Source organism: Marmota monax, unplaced genomic scaffold (genome assembly GCF_021218885.2).
Source record: "Marmota monax isolate L192 unplaced genomic scaffold, Marmota_monax_Labrador192_F-V1.1 WCK01_AAM20220418_F8-fsc00010, whole genome shotgun sequence".
NCBI lineage: Eukaryota > Metazoa > Chordata > Mammalia > Rodentia > Sciuridae > Marmota > Marmota monax.
Genome location: NW_026692321.1, coordinates 4,986,727 through 5,002,685, shown reverse-complemented (window position 1 = coordinate 5,002,685; position 15,959 = coordinate 4,986,727). Strand labels below are relative to the sequence as shown.

Below are 15,959 nucleotides of genomic sequence, written 5' to 3'. Positions count from 1 at the left end.
GACCTCCACAGCAAATATACTTTAAGTTATCTAGACCTAGACCCTCTAAAAATCGTAATGTAAGAATTCTTTTTTTTTTTTAAAAAAACAGGTTAGGAAGAGAGGAACTGGCAAAAAAACAAAAAACAAAAACCCATGCAATCCAACATTTTTTGAACTAGAAAAGGCAAAGTCTTATTCGATCTGAGCCCATTGGACCCTCTGCAGCTGCTTCCCCCAAGCACACGTGCCCTGTCAGATTCTCTCTGGTTAAACAGGATCTGGAAAAAGCAGGATCTCTTCACTGGGAAAAAAGGGGCCACGTCAGAGAAAAGCGTTGATTCTGAACTCTCCTAGGGCCCTCTCCTTTGTCTCGCACTGCCCTCTGCTGCTGTCCTGAGGTGGCTGGCCACTGGCCAGGGCCTGCAGAGAGGACAGACAGGTAAAGGGTGGCCAGTGCAGCAGTCCTGAGCTGTACTGGACGTGGCCTTTGACCATCACCTTTACTTTATCAGACACACTGGACAAGATGCGGAGCAAACCTTCCGATTTTTTTTTAGCTAGAATAAAGTTCTCTTCATCACTAGGTAGCACTTCTTGGCAAGCCCCAAACAACAATTGCTCATTTAAGAGAAGCCATTTCCACTGGCAGTGCTGTGTGCATAGTGCAGTTTTTCCAGGAGAGTTGTCTCCATGCTCTACCCCCAGACCCGTCCTGCTCTCACCTTGTCACAGAAGACTTTGATCTGGCAGTAGGCCCGGTGCACGGGTTTGTTGCTGCGGTTGTTGTAGCTGTAGGTGTCGATTTGGATGTTAAGAGGCAATCCCTTCACACCCTTCTGGGACGAGAAATCAGTGCTTAGGCAGTTCACAGAGATGAACACCTGGGAAGGGAGAGAAGGCTGTCAACAGCTGGCCCACAGCCAGCTCCGCGCAGCATGTCAGACAGGCAGAGCCAAGCTCAGCTCCGTGCCAACCTTCCAGAGGCCACGAAGCGTTCGTTTGGACACTGCCTCTGCTCACACGAATGAGGGGGAAAAGGAGCAGCTCAAAAGCTCTGTTCACCTCCCTTCCAGAGCAGCTCTTCCGTGTCAGCTGTGGTAAACACAAGAGTATGGCCATCACTTACGGTGGCAATGTCACCGAGGCATAACCTACAGCACCCCACATCCTAATACGCTGGGCCTTATGAAATCAGGGTTCCTCGTCCATGATTTCTACGATTATAAAGTATCAATGAAGTTCTCTCAATCCCTGTCTAGCATAAATGTCTTACTTTTTTCCCAGGTTGTTCTTATTGGTTCTGGTACTCAGAAAATAATATCTATCATATCTTCTTTCAGATAGTGACCATCAGCTTGAGGCTCTTTCATTATTTAAATATAATTTTCCTTTACATGCCCAGATGAAAACCAAGACAAAAATGGTAAAGAATATTCACAGACCAAGAACTTAGTGAGCACCAAGACTAAGAATCACAAAGCACCCACTAAAGCATTCCTTAGTCAAGGGAGCTCCACAAAGATGTGGGCAGAACATCCTGGGACAAGAACTCAGGAAGATGTGATGCTGATGGCTCCATGTCCATAAGAAAAAAAGAAACCCTGATTCTCTAAGCACTGGAGACGGGCTCCAGCAGTCAGTCGCAAAACTACTCTGGAGGAAACTGCGGTGTTGAGGCTGTCGCTGGGGCTCACAAGCACCCACGTAACCACTGCCCTGCACACAGACAGCTTCTGCATTTCCAAGGACAACAGGGTTAGCGTTAGCTGTTTTCTCTGTGGCAGCTGGCATGCACCCCAGCCGGGCACTGATTAGAGGGAAGCTTTCCAGCTCGGACTGTTTTTAACAGGAAAGTCTAAGGAGGACATGCCTTTTACCAATCAAGATATTTTCATCTTCCAGTAAATTGTCTCAAAATTTAAAACAAATTGAGACATATTATTATCATGGTACTGGAGGCTGTTGTTAGGGAAGCCAGATGAGTCTGCATTGCAAATGAACACCTCGGATTTCCTCCTTCTTTTGCGGTTCTGGATCTTAACCTGTCTGCACATGGTCACAGTGCTCTTCATCTCCCCAGCAACTGGCTTTAGAATTTATTTCTAACGCATGAGCGCCATATAGTGGATATTCCTGGAACCACAGCCTTTAAAACTACCTGCCACATTTCAAAGAAGCTAGATTTATGAAGGACCATTTGGTCAACCCTTCTGCCTCAACAGTCAAGGGCAGGTAACCAATCCCACTCCCCAGTTTATACCCAAAGGACTTAAAAACAGTGTACTACAGAGACACAGCCATTTCAATGTTTATAGCAGCACAATTCACAATAGCTAAATTATGGAACCAACCTAGATTTCTTTCAGTAGATGAATGGATAGGGAAACTTTGGGTATACGTACACAATGGAACATTATTCAGCATTAAAATAAAATAAAATCATGGCATTTGCAGGTAAATGTATAAAGTTGGAGATTATAATGCTAAATGAAGCAAGCCAATCCCAAAAATCCAAAGGCTGAATGTTTTCTTTGATATGAGGATGCTGATTCATAATGGTGATGGGGGGGGGGGGGGGAGCATGGGAGGAATGGAGGAACTTTAGATAGGACAAAGGGGAGGCAGGGGAAAGGAGGGGCAAGGGGGTGGAATGAGTTAGACTTCATTACCCTAAGTACATGTATGAAGACACGAATTGTGTTAAAATACTTTGTGTACAATCAGTGACTTGAAAAATTGTGCTCTATATGTGTAATATGAAATGAACTGCATTCTGCCACCATTTATAAGAAATTAGAATAAATAAATAATTATTTTACAAAAAGAGCAGGTAACCACAAGCAACACCCAGTGTCACTGGCAGAACTGAGACAGGCGGGGATGACTAAGTTATAAAAGGGAGAAACACCTATGAGAACATTAAGTGACAGGGAAGACAGGAAGAAAATTTACAGAGAAAGGACCCATAGTTACACAGAACGCTCTTCGCACAGGAGGCAAAATGCAGAAAGAGGGTTTTCCTTACTCTAGTCTAGGTACTGCTTCTGAGTGGGGTAAGACCAGAACATCCTAAAAAGAAAGAGAACATATCTAAATTAACAGATTTAAAAGTCACCTCTATTCTGTCCTTCACCAGCCCTTCCCAGACCGCGCTCCTTGCTGGATTCTCTGGTCAGGCTGTCCACAGCTCCACCTGCTTACTCTGCAAGGTCAGGCTGGCTCCCAGCTCACACAGAGCTCCTGTCCACACAGACTTCTGTAAGGACCGGGAGCCAGCAGCAGGAGGAGGGCCACCCCCTTGGGTGCTGGGCTCTTCAGACACTACTGAGCCGTCACTGTGCCTAGGAGAGGGTACTGCCCTGTCACAGATGAAACCAGGGTGCTTTTAAAAGCTGTTCCAGGCAGAAAGCAAAGAACATGTATTTATAGCAAGGGCTTCCCCCTTCATACCTGCTTGCTCTCTTTTTTACAAATCAACTCCCCCCTCCCCCCCCGCCGTCAAATCCCTGGCTTCGGTTCAAGACCTTAGATAAAAAGCCATTCGGACGTGTGTTTCGTTTTCCTGAACAGACTGTAAATACCGCCAGGTCCACGTTCCCAGCACAGGCCTTCTCTAGCACTGCTGTATCTTGCCTGCTAAGATTTTTCTTTCCACTTATTTCCAGTAAAAAAAGCAAAATTAATTTTTAAAAGACCTAGGTTTAATTGTAAAAGTGAAAAGTGACATGGACATAAAAACAAAAGGACTGGGGTGTAGCTCAGTGACAGAGCACTCCTGGTTTCAATCTCTAGTACCAGGGGAAGCGGTCCAGAGGATGTAAACTGGGCACATCAGGTCTCCAAACCACTGTACACTTCATTTTACAATCAAGTAGAAAATTTATCCTTTTCTCTGTCATCTTAGGTCACGTAGCTCAATTCCTAAGTCAGAAACAGACACCTGGGACAGTTACACTCAGCAATCCCAGGAAGCCTCTGACCCTGAGTGCCATTCCCTGACCAGAGGATTTCGCGGTCATCCTGCCCAGCCTCACCTCCCTTTGCCTCCTGGTTCCACGTTTCTTTGCAAAGCAGAAATAAGCAGGAGTCAAATCCCAGGATAAGCATAAACATTCGGACTTCAGAAAGGTATTTCCAATCACAATCTCTCACTTATACATAATTTCCTTCTATTTGTAAAAACTATTTCTAAACTTAGCAGACCTCTAAATTTATAGAAGAAAATTTAAAGCATTCCTAACTCAGCATTTAAAAAAATTTGTGGATAAATACACAAACATACCAATAAACAGGACAAAGGTGTAAAGCCAAAGCCCAGTCCACGAGGGGAAGACAGTGGCCTGAAGACCCCAAAAAGGAAGCTGGGATGGTGCTCACGAGGGGAAGCCTCACACAGCAGGATCCAAGGCAAGGACACACAGGACCGTGGAGGGACAGGCTGGGCTGAGGAGATGTCCATGCTGGGTCTGGGCCTCAGCCCAAGGCTGGCAAGGGAGAAGCGCCCCTGAGTTTTCCAGCGGAAGGCAGTATGCGGGACAGAAGCCGCGCAAACAGAAGTAAGCAAACCGAGGCAGCGAAGTTCAGCCCCAGCTCTGCCAGTCACTACCCTACAACGCTGGGCAGGGGTCCGCGCTGTCTAGAGGACCTCTAGATCACCTCCCACTCCAGACTCTTACTGCCAATCAACTCTGTATATCCTATTATTTTAAAGGCACTAAGCAAGGTGCCATTTAAAGTAATGAGAGTAACAACTTATGGGAAAATGAAGATTCTGGCACAACACGGCATCAGAACTTGCTAGAAATGTCAAATCCCTGCCTGCCTAGACCCCTTGAATCAGAAACTCGGAGGGTGGGGAGCTCATGGGTCAAATAATGCTTTGTGACCCGATTGCACCAGGATCCTGGTGGCCCCGTGTCACCTGGAAGCCTAGCCACACAGCCAGAGATGCAGATCTTCCTGGCCTTAGTGGCAGTGTGAGGGGTGTTCCAGACACTAGGACTGACTTTTTGGTGCTCCCAGGTAATTCCAGTGATCAACCAGGACAAAAGCCACCACTGTGTCTTCTATCTGAACACTTCACTCTAAAAAAGTTCTCCTTTTGGCCCTAAAACTGAGATTCTTAAAACAAGTCTCAGTACATGATTCCCTTTCTTTAAAGAGTTCAGACAATCTTATATGCATCTATATGTATCCCAGCAGGTACTCTTTTTTTTAAAATTGTTTTTAGTTGTAGATGGACACAATATCTTTGTTTTATTTATTTATTTATTTAAATTGGTGCTGAGGCTCGAACCCAGTGCCTCATGCATGTGAGACAAGCGCTCAATCACTGAGCTACAGCCCCAGCCCCCCAGCAGGTACTTTTAAAATAAAAAATTTTACTGAGGCAGAACCTTATCAAACAAAAATGTTATTTAATAATTAGAAAATAAGCTGGGAACAGTGGTACATGCCAGTTACCAGGGAGGCTGAGGCAGGAAGATCCCAAGTTCAAGAACAGTCTGGGCAACTTAGTGAGACCCTGTCTCAAAGTAAAATAAAAAGGACTAGGGGTGTAGCTTAGAGGTAGGATGCTCCTGGGTTCGATCTCTAGCACTCCTAAATAAATAAATAATTAGGAGGACAAAATACAAAGAATTGAAGGATTCTGTTCAACCATGCTACACAATAAAATCATGTAAATTCTTATAGTTTACAACATGTTGATTAGAAAAAAAAACCTACTAAAGACCTATAAAACTTGGGGCTAGGGATGTGGCTTAGTGGTAAAGCACATGTCTGGCACCTGTGAGGCCCTGAGTTTGATCCCCAGCACTGCAAAAACAAACATCACCAAACAAACAACCCAACCCTATAAAAACTCCACTTCTTGCTTTTATGACTTGTTATATGAGCAGGGATTTACGTTTTTGTTGTAATTTTCACCTCCACAGCAAGGCATGACTTGTGGTGCCCTCCTCACCACACTGTGACTGCTATGAGATCATACCCCAGTCATTTCTCTGTTCCTGGTGCCTGGGACATGGCACATGCTTAGCACATATGAGTTCAATTAAAGAAGGAGAAAGGCAGAGGGAGTAGTGAATGAATATGGATGAGGAAATCCATTTCCATGCATTCATCTAAACCAGGAGGTGACAGTCTCTGCAAAGGGCCCAGCAGTGACCATGCTGTGGGCCGTGTACAACTCGTCCCCCTGCCTAACAGTGTAAAGGCAGCCACAGACAGAAAGGGAGTAAATGGGTGGGCTTTCAATACACTTTCTTTCTTTCCACACACACGAAACTGGCCAGCCTGTGTCTAGGAGCTGTCATTTGCTGACACCGACCCAACCATTCTCTAGGTTTCTTGGACCTGTCCGTGCATCATGAGTGGTTAAGCAGGGAGGGAGAGAATTTGCCTTTTCATAATTCAGTATTTCCACTTTCTGACAAGGCAGAGGGTGTGTGCTTCTCAGCCACACATCAACCACCCACAGGAACACTGTCTCTGTCAATGCAAGCTACACTCATGGAGGGGACTGGGCAAGTGTGGAGGGACAAGCTCAGCTTCTAGGGATCATTTACACCAAGAAAGGTGGCAGTCTTTAGTTGGTGGCCCCAATACAGGCAAGAGGCTAGTGTGGAATGTGAGGTGGGGCTCTCCTGGGATCCTGTGGAAGCGATGAGACAGGCATGTTCTGCTCCTCAGTTTAAACACTTCACCTTGGGTTGAACCCTGAATAAGCAAGACAATGGGGCAAGTCACCCACCCCCACAGGCAGTCACACTCCCAACTGATGCAATGACAGAAAAACTCCAGGGTGTCTCGGAGGGCACAGGCAGACAGCACACCCGGCTGCTCCTCTTTCTTCAGAAGGCGGCAAAGACCTCTAAAAGGACTCGGGCCCCTTCTCTGCTCTCACACTTCCTTGCCACTTAATTTGAGGAAAAGTAAGATGTTATTCAAATCGAACAGTAATCTCAACAAGAGCAACTTAAGTTCCCACCCACCCCAAAAATTATTACATCAGGAAAAAACTAACCCCCCAAATAAACCACTAACGGTGGGACGCTCTGCAAGGCTCTTCGAAGCATCCACTTTACTCCAGAGATGGTTCTCATTCTGGGCTGAGAACTCATGCACGTAGGATATTGCAAAAGATTTAATTTTGTTCACAAACCTCAGTTAGAAAATGAGAGGAAGACAACAAAATGAGGTGCTGTACATTATTGAAGGGGAGGACGCCACAGGGAAAGGCTGCTCACACTAGGGGCAACCCCGAGGGTCACTGCCCAGCCTGTGAGGTGGAAGCAAAGAATAAAGAAGAATAAGTGTGAGAAACCCCGACTGATACACTCTTTTTAGGATATTTTTGTTGTTGTTGTTCTTGTTTTTTTGGTACTGGGGACTGCACTCAGGGGCACTTGGCCACTGAGCCCCATTCCCAGCCCTATTTTGTATTTTATTTAGAGACAGGGCCTCAGTGAGTTGCTTAGTGCCTTGCTGTTGCTGAGGCTGGCTTTGAACTCACAATTCTCCTGCCTCAGCCTCCCAAACTGTTGGGATTATAGGCGTGAGCTTCCATATCTGGCCTTCTTTTAAAGTTTTATCATTACAAACCATGGCACCAATCAGTAAGAACTTGCTGACTGTATAGAGTGGTCAGACACGTGAATTTTAATAAGTAGATTTACTCTGTGGGGGGAAAACTGAAGAAATATTTTTCACTCACCTAATCTGCAGAAAAGAAAGCATCAACAAAACACCTAGAATGCATCAGTCAAAAGTTATAAAATTTATAAGCTGTTGAGCCAGAAGCTAAATGATGAACCAGATTAATTCATGTTCACTATTCCACGATATTTTTCATGAATTAGCAAGGAGGTTGTTCCTTTAGAAAAATTTACCACAGTGACAGTAACATCCGTTCTATGTCATTATTCCCATACAGAAAGAACCCAATGCCTAAATGACACAGTCTCCACCCTTCCTCAGAGAGAGCTTTAGGCGGATGCTGTGCATGCAACGCTGCTACCATAAGGGACAGTGTTGCCTTACGGTTTTCTGAGTGAAGTTGCTCAAACAAGCAGTATAGAATTTCTCAAAGCATGAACCTTGAGACTAAGAACAACATGAACCACCTTTATGACAGGGAGATGTGGTTTTCTTTTTAAGGGATAAAGGTTTCTTTTGAAGGGATCCAATTCTTCAATGAAAACAGAGTAACAACGTGTTCTCATGAGCACAAGTGCCAAGTCACAGGGGCCTGCCTGTGCCCAGGAAGACTAAAGTGGTTGAGAAAAGCCATCACCAATGCTGTATAACCAACGGTTGTCAAACCCTCAAGGCCCCCTACAGTCTAGCTCAAACTCCCACTCTGGCTTCTCATCTCCTTTTTAGGTACTTTAACACTTTGAGATCTTTATTTTCTCCGCCCCTCAATTTTAAATAAGCTCCACTCAACTCTCTGTAGACATTTCCCGATTGATAAAGCTCTAGTGTCAAAGCCAGGCAGGCTCTCACTGTCCTTAGGTGTGACTGAGGAACCTGGCTGACTCTCCTGTCCCCCTCCTTTGTATTCATCTGAACTGTACTTACTGCACCTACGACAGTGGCAAACTCCCCCGCCTCCAATTTTTGGATTTCATGAGAACTGGGTCATATGTGATCCATCTTTGTACCCTCCGAGCACCATGGCAGGACCTGACCAACATGTTTATGGAATGAAATGCCCTCAAATTCCTAAACTCCAGCCACACAAAATCATATGCTACTAAGGTATCTGAGCTACATTCCATTCTCACAAGGTATCAAAAATAACCTTTGGAATTGGAACTATTCTGGTCCCAATTTATAGATGAGAAAACCAAGGCTAGATAAACTTGTTGCCCAGGATCACACGCTATTCACATTCAAATCTCTCCTCTAAATGGATCTGAATTCCTGGGTTATCTCTGTAGAACCCAGAATGCCAAGCAGTTTTGTACATATACGACATTAAATAAATATCTATTGAATGAATAACTAAATATTCACTACATATGTCCCAGGAGTTACTTTGGAAAAGACCAGGCTATTAAGAGGCTCCCTGACATAAGCTAAGATATTTAAGGTAAGTGTAAACCCATGTCATGGGCCAGGTCATAATTTCCTACTACGTATATTGCTTCTGTACTTTAAAATGCTATCTCTAGTGACCATCTTTTTGTTAAGAAACTTCAGGTACCTAATGAGCAATTTTTAATTTGATAATTACCTATCAGTTATCCCTTGGTTTGGAGCTTCATGTTACATTTACAGGGTAAAGTCTATAGCTCCCGAGGTTCCAGTGTGACCTTGATATTGCAGAACACAAGTTCATAACTTACTTTCTGCCTTATGCAATGGCTGTACCCCACTACGTCAAAGCCTCTCTTTAGACCAACCTCTTCAATTGCCTCTCTCCCACCTAAAACCACAAGACACACTGGGGGCAAAAGATGGGGAAAGGAAAAAGGTCCAATCAAGGATCCTTTACAAAAATATGCTGTAGTTCCAGTAACATCTTCTGGGATTCGTTTAGCTGAAAGCACTTTTCCCCTGAAAATCCTAACCTCATTTTTTAAAAATATTTTTTGAGTTGTCAATGGATCTTTTTTTTAAAATTTATATGTGGTGTTGAGAAACAAACCCAGTGCCTCACACATGCTAGGCAAGGGCACTACCACTGAGCTCAACCCCAGCCCCTAACCTCATTTTTATTTGTTTTTTATACTGGAGATTGAACCCAAGAGTGCTTTACCACTGAGTAAATCCCCAGCCCTTGTTTTTTATTTTGAGACAGGGTCTTGCTAAGTTGCTTAGGGCCTCACTTAGTCCAGAACGGCCTTGAACTTGCATCCTCCTGCCTCAGCCTCCCAAGTCGCTGGGATTACAGTGTGCGCTACTACACCTGACCCAACCTAACTCTTTACAATTTTTAACCTCACTGATGTCATGCATGATTACAAAGAAAGTGCAATCGCCTGAGAACAGGCTTAACATTTGAATCACTTTTTCATTCCCTCCCAGTGCTTGCAAGAAGAACTACAGTGAATGATCTGCTGAATGAATGAACACACAGGAAGGGAAGCTGGCTCTCTGCATCACGGCATCTCAAGCCAGCTCTTCCACATAGCAGCGATACATTGATTATCTCACACAGAATTCCCTGGAAGGACGTTAGAAATGAGTCAAACTGGTCAACAGAACTTGGAGAGAGAATGGTGTTTTGCTCTTGCACTTCAGACTGTACAAAGCAGACTTGTGGAAGAGGCTCAGTCTCAGAGCTGAGAGCATGCCTCCTTTCCTGCGTCCGGTGATGGGTGTCATTTGTGCATCATGACACACAGAACTGAGCTCGAGCTGCCTGGTAAACATAACAAATACAGATCTGCTGCAGGGAGAAAAGGGAAGAGGAAAGTAAGTTGCCATTACATAAACCCTCTTCCCAAGCCCTGGCTCTCACCGTCTCCTCACTAGAGATGGACAGCCAAGCTGTGGCGAAGGCCCAGGGCTCCAAAGACAGACGGAAAAGACGCACACTAATCAGACGACAGAGCCCTGCAGGACCCATGCTCCTGACTCCAACCTCCTTGTCCTTTTCTGGAAACCACACTGCCACAGGGAGAGTGCAGAGCCGGAGAAGCTCCTGTGGAAAAACTGTTTGGCAAACCAGGGGAAGCAGCAGGGAAGTGACTCCCAAAGGGCCGGGCAGAAGGCGTGAAACTGAAGTCCCTGTGTTTCAACCAACGTCCAATCCGTGCCAAGCTTCCTGCTCGTTTCAACTGAAGTCACAGGACTCAGTGATGACCACGTGGCTCCCTGAGACACAGGTGCAATTGTGCCATGCCCAGGAGCTTCTGGGAGTCTTTATCATTTTAATTCATTCATGTGTCAAAATTCAGCGTAGTCAAATACAGATATACATAACGCCGTTCCTACAATGCAACAGATCTGTAAATCAAATGTAAAAGCCCTAGAATAATTTTAACTGAATTCTAAAAGTCAGTCTAAAACATGGGCTCTAAGACAATTCTAAGTATTTCTTCCTAGGTAGAAATCTCCTGACAACCAAAATTAAGATGTAAAGTCAATAATGTAGTTTTTTCTCACCCCATTTCAACAGCACTAATTAAAGAGAACACAATCAATGTTTTCCCAATACCTTTATAAAGTTAAAAATGTGAACTGAAGCCAATGGAGGGAGAAACTGTTTTTACTAAGAAATTAAGATCCAATTCTCTGATGAGGTCTAATTAGCCAGGAACGTTTATTGGGCATTACATGCAGACACTTAATCATAATGCACAGTGCTGTCCACACCCAGCCCAAACAAACAGACAAGCCTGCTTCTCAGTCCTGGCTGAGCCTTGCAGCCCCTACTGCCCAGTCCACAGGCGGAGCGAATTAATGAGTGAAGCCCGAGAAGGCGTCAGAGACTGAGTCACAGACTCAGAAGCGAATCCAGTTCCACTACTGATTGTCAGATAATCCCAGCACGTCACACTTCCTCGCTCCTCTGACGAGGGGAGGTGACTGAAATATCTCACTACAGAATGCCACCGAGAACCAAAAGACCAACTGAGCAGCTAGCACCTCTCAGACTATCAAATGACCACCAAGAAAAGAGAAAAGGAAGGGGCAGGCAGAGGCAGGCGGGACAGCGGGTGAGGTGGGGAGGAGGGCGCTCACTCCTCTTCCCACGGCTCAGCGGGCGGCTCCCCAGGGAAAACAAGGCCCTAGTCAGCAGCCTGGCTGTTGTCACAGCGGCCTTCCCACACCGCCCACATGCGTTTTGGTTTCTGCAGAGCACAGAGAGCCAGGGAAAAAGTCACACAGATAAAAAGAGAGACAAGAAGAAAACATTCAGAGGTACCTGCGTGCTGCTTTTCCCTCTGTCCTATCCCACGCACAGGACCTGGTGAACTTAAGGACACTTGGCAGGTACAGTGATTTGGCACCTGTTGTCCCAAATAAGTTGAATACGTGCTCTGAAATATGCAGAACTAGATGCAGGTGTGACACAAGGCAAACACAGACCACATTCCATCATCACAGGGTACGGAACAGGACAGGTGAGGAAGTGGGTCATAAAGGAGACTGGCAGGCAAGCTGGCTGCCAATCAAAACTTATAATTAAAGTGTTTTTTCCACTAAAATTAAAATGCCAAAGATAGAGTGTATAATGAATGTAAAGATTCCACTGTATTAACTAATTGTAGAGAGCTGCCATTGCAAGAAACCTGAACTTGAAGGCCCCCACACGGCCTTGAAAAGTCTACTCAGGGTAACTTGAGTTACTACCAATAACATCAGGTCAGAGTCAAAGCTCTTTGCTTTTGTTTATAAGTAGCAAAACTGGTTGAAATGACAGAGTTAGAAAGCCACCGTAGATGGAATTTCCAGGAAGGACCTAGAAGGAGGAGGGTTAAGGTGAAAAGCCATCAAAGAGGAGCTTATTGTTTCTTGAGAGTGGCAGGGAGGAGGAAGCAAAAGAACTTGTTTCCTCCCTCCCCCCAAAATTGAGAATGAAAAACTAATTCAAGTGACAGCACAAATGTGGCTAAACAAACACGAGTGCTTGAAACCCGTTTAACAAGATGCAAGTTTGACTACCAAGCTAAGCTTTCTTCAGCTGCCAAGTATCTCCCTTGTCCAATCAGAGACATCTTCCACTTGGCCCTTACCCTCAGGCGTGTGCTGGAATAAGTGCACACTATTGTTACCTGTGAGTTCTAAAGTTCTGCCATGATTCATTTTATTTTATTTTACATCTGGATGGAACCACTTGCCTAGACACTACAAAGTATACTTCTTAAAATGCTTTTGAGGCAAAGTCCAATAAACCTAGCTCAAAAAGAGAAAAACTTCAGAGAGGAAACCATCCTCATAATCATACTCAGAACAGTTGCTTCAAAGCAAAATTTCCAAATGCCGAGTAAAGAATTCATTCTGTATCAGCTAATTAAAGGCATTCACAAATTTCCAACAGGAAAATTTTCTTGTTATTGGAAATAACACTTGACCAAAGTACAAGTGCAAAGATTCCTGTTTCCTTATAAAGGAATGACCCTTTCTAGCATGTGATTTTTAAAAAAATTTTAATAAATATGTTTCCAAACTGCATGAAAGAAAATCCTTATAGCTGAATGAATGAATCTCAATTCAGAAGCCAGAAAGGCTACATCAAATTTTTCTCAGGATCCTGGATTCTACAGATACAAGAAATCCATGAATAATCCAGTTCAATCTGGTTAGCTTTGTGATTTGCCTAAAAGTCTATCATCTTTTGTTTTAAATAACAGTGCTTCCTGATTTCTTCCTCTATTCAGGCCGAGGAGTATATTCTTTAGTTTTAAAAAATCTCCTGCCATCTTTTAATTGCAATTGCAAATATGACACCTGACTCACTCCTCTCCTCCCTCTGCCCTCCCATTCACGCTAGAATTTTAAAGCTGAGAAACAAACCAAACCTGTCCCTGCTTAATACAACCAAACACGGCAACACCTTACTTTAATGGCACACTTGATTGATGCTTCACCAGAATGGAATCCCTATAAATGCAAGCAGTATGTTTAGTTCAAACAAATTAAAAATTACTCTCACAATGAATTCCAAATATTAGGCTCAGACAAAACAACAAACTGCTATTAAACTCATAAACCTGCATCCCACAAGCACACACAAAACGTCTTAAGTTCAAGTTACCACAGTGGTTACACCCCTCTTTTACAGAATGCATTCTGTAAGCCTCAGTAACAAGCCCCCACCAGGACTCTCAGCACACTTCTGCTGAGACAAGAAGACAAAAGAGAAAGATCTGGCCTCCATCCACACAGGCGCCCTGGTGCTAAAGCTTGTAGGTACTGAGCAGGGCTCCAAATTCTACTTTAATCCTCCTTCTTTTGTAACATGAGCCTTTCCATGACATAAAACTTTTGACTCTCTGGACAATCCTTCCCAATGCCTCAGAATTCCTTCTCAGGGGTGAGAGGCTGAAATTAAGTGTAAAAACACAAAGCCTCCTTATTTGACTTTCTGACAGGAACAGATGAAAAGTGTGTGGCCCCTGGCTGTCACTCCAGAGGCAGGATCATGCCATCAAAAGGTGCAGATTCTCAGTGCGCAAGCAGCCTGGGCCCACACTGAGACCTGGCCTCTCCTCCTGAAGGTTTGATGAAGACTTGCAAAAGAGCACCCTGGTGCTCTCAACCACACCGCTGGAGAAAGGGCCACAGCATCAGAGTGTCTTAAGCCATCAACCACATGGCCCGAAGCAGAGCCGAATCAGCTGACCATTTCATTCTGAGGGAGTGTGGCACCTGTAAGCCAGGGGGCTCCTGGCTGTTAGTATTTAGCATTTAATGGAATGTATGAATGTTAAGAACTTAGGTGTCACCACTAGAAAAAAAACATTTGTTTAGGGATTTGGGGGTTCATGACATCCTTAAAAAATCTGCTTAAAATTCACGAAGATCATATCTACATATAGACAACAAAGAACTTCACAGCACACTTTGAACTGTGCTCTGAAGTGAGCTGTGCTCTCAAGTCTCTCCATCTTTCCCTTTGCCACACTCTAGTTAACTGTGGTCAGAGATGTTCCTGTGCTGCCCAGTGGTCCTGCTTGGTGCTGCCCGGGACCTGTGAGGCTGGCTGCCTGTGTGCAGTGGACCAGTGCTTCCTGGTTTAGTTTCCACTCCTCTGTAGCCACCCAGCACTCACCCAATGTAAGTCTGTTTCTGAGCAGCAGAAGTGCTCTTCGGCTGGAGGAGCCTGTGCCTGTGGGTCCACAGCGCTGCTGCCCGTGGGTATGCACTCACACTTTTAAATACCTTCCCACCCATTTCAGGACCTAGATTCCTGTCTCTGCAGAGGCTTCTTTCTCACAACCAAGCAGCAAATGCATAATGGTGTGAGGGCCAGGCACTGCCTCTTGGTGCTGAGCAAGTTGGGAACAAAGGCAAGGCACTTCACTGGGCATAGAACAGAGATAACAGGCATCAAAGAAGCCCTCTCTCTCCCTGACTTCTCTTTCCTCTATTTATTTTAGACTTTTAGGCTCTGAGAGGCCCTTACTCATATCACTAAACAAATCTTAATGCTGTTGTAAACTCTTCAGGTTTACAACACAAACAAAAAACTAACTTCTAGGGCTGGGGTTGTGGCTCAGCGGTAGAGGCTGGCCTAGCATGTGCGAGGTACTGGGTTTGATCCTCAGTACCACATAAAAACAAATACATAAAATAAAGGTATGTGTCTACCTTCAATTAAAAAAAATTTAAAAAACAAAAACAAACAAACCAAAAAAAAAAAAAAAAAAAAAAACACTTCCTAGGCCAAGATGGGCAGCTTACAACCCACAATTATCCACAGAGTTTAGAGAATACTGGAAATACTGCAGGACAGAGAGCCCCAATTTACAAATTGTGTCCTCAGAGTTCATCTGTAAAGTGATTCACAAATTTTTCCTTAGAAGTAATATCACGGATAGGGTCTCAGATGATCCCACAAGAACCCATTTAACCCACAACCTCCCTGAACCACAATACTAGTCAGTGTCCTAGAACTACAGAACTGAGGCTGGGAGCCTGGGGCCAGCAGCATCAGGCACTGGTTGATGACATTCTGACTCCTGCAGTGGGAAAGGAGCCACTGGGGCTGGAGAAAGGCAGACACAGCCCAACCTGTGTCCCCACCCCCATTGCTGGATGCACCTTCACCTGCAGGCCTCCCCACCCCCGCCCGTCATGCCCTGCAGCCATAAGCTTCAGCACCCTACTGCAGTGCCACCTTTTACTGCTCAAAAGTAGCTGCTGCATCGCCCTGACAGATCTTCCTGAAGCAGCTGATATCATTGTACATCTGAGTGAGTGATTCCCAATGAAGTGTCAAGGTCTGCACTACAACCTGTCCAGAGGTTTCTGAGTCATCAGAAGACACCTGACTATCCAGGTGAACCTCCCTGGCT

General features: G+C 44.7%; 1 protein-coding gene across 4 annotated transcripts in view; it reads right to left on the bottom strand.

Moving 5' to 3' along the window:
- The window catches only part of Grhl1 (grainyhead like transcription factor 1), a 48,315-nt gene that overhangs the window by 16,358 nt on the left and 15,998 nt on the right, over positions 1–15,959 (bottom strand). For all 4 annotated transcript variants that reach the window (XM_046441246.2, XM_046441244.2, XM_046441245.2 and 1 more), the window contains one exon: positions 705–863. In XM_046441246.2, coding sequence (XP_046297202.1) covers positions 705–863 — 159 coding nt within the window. The remainder of the gene's footprint in view (positions 1–704; positions 864–15,959) is intronic.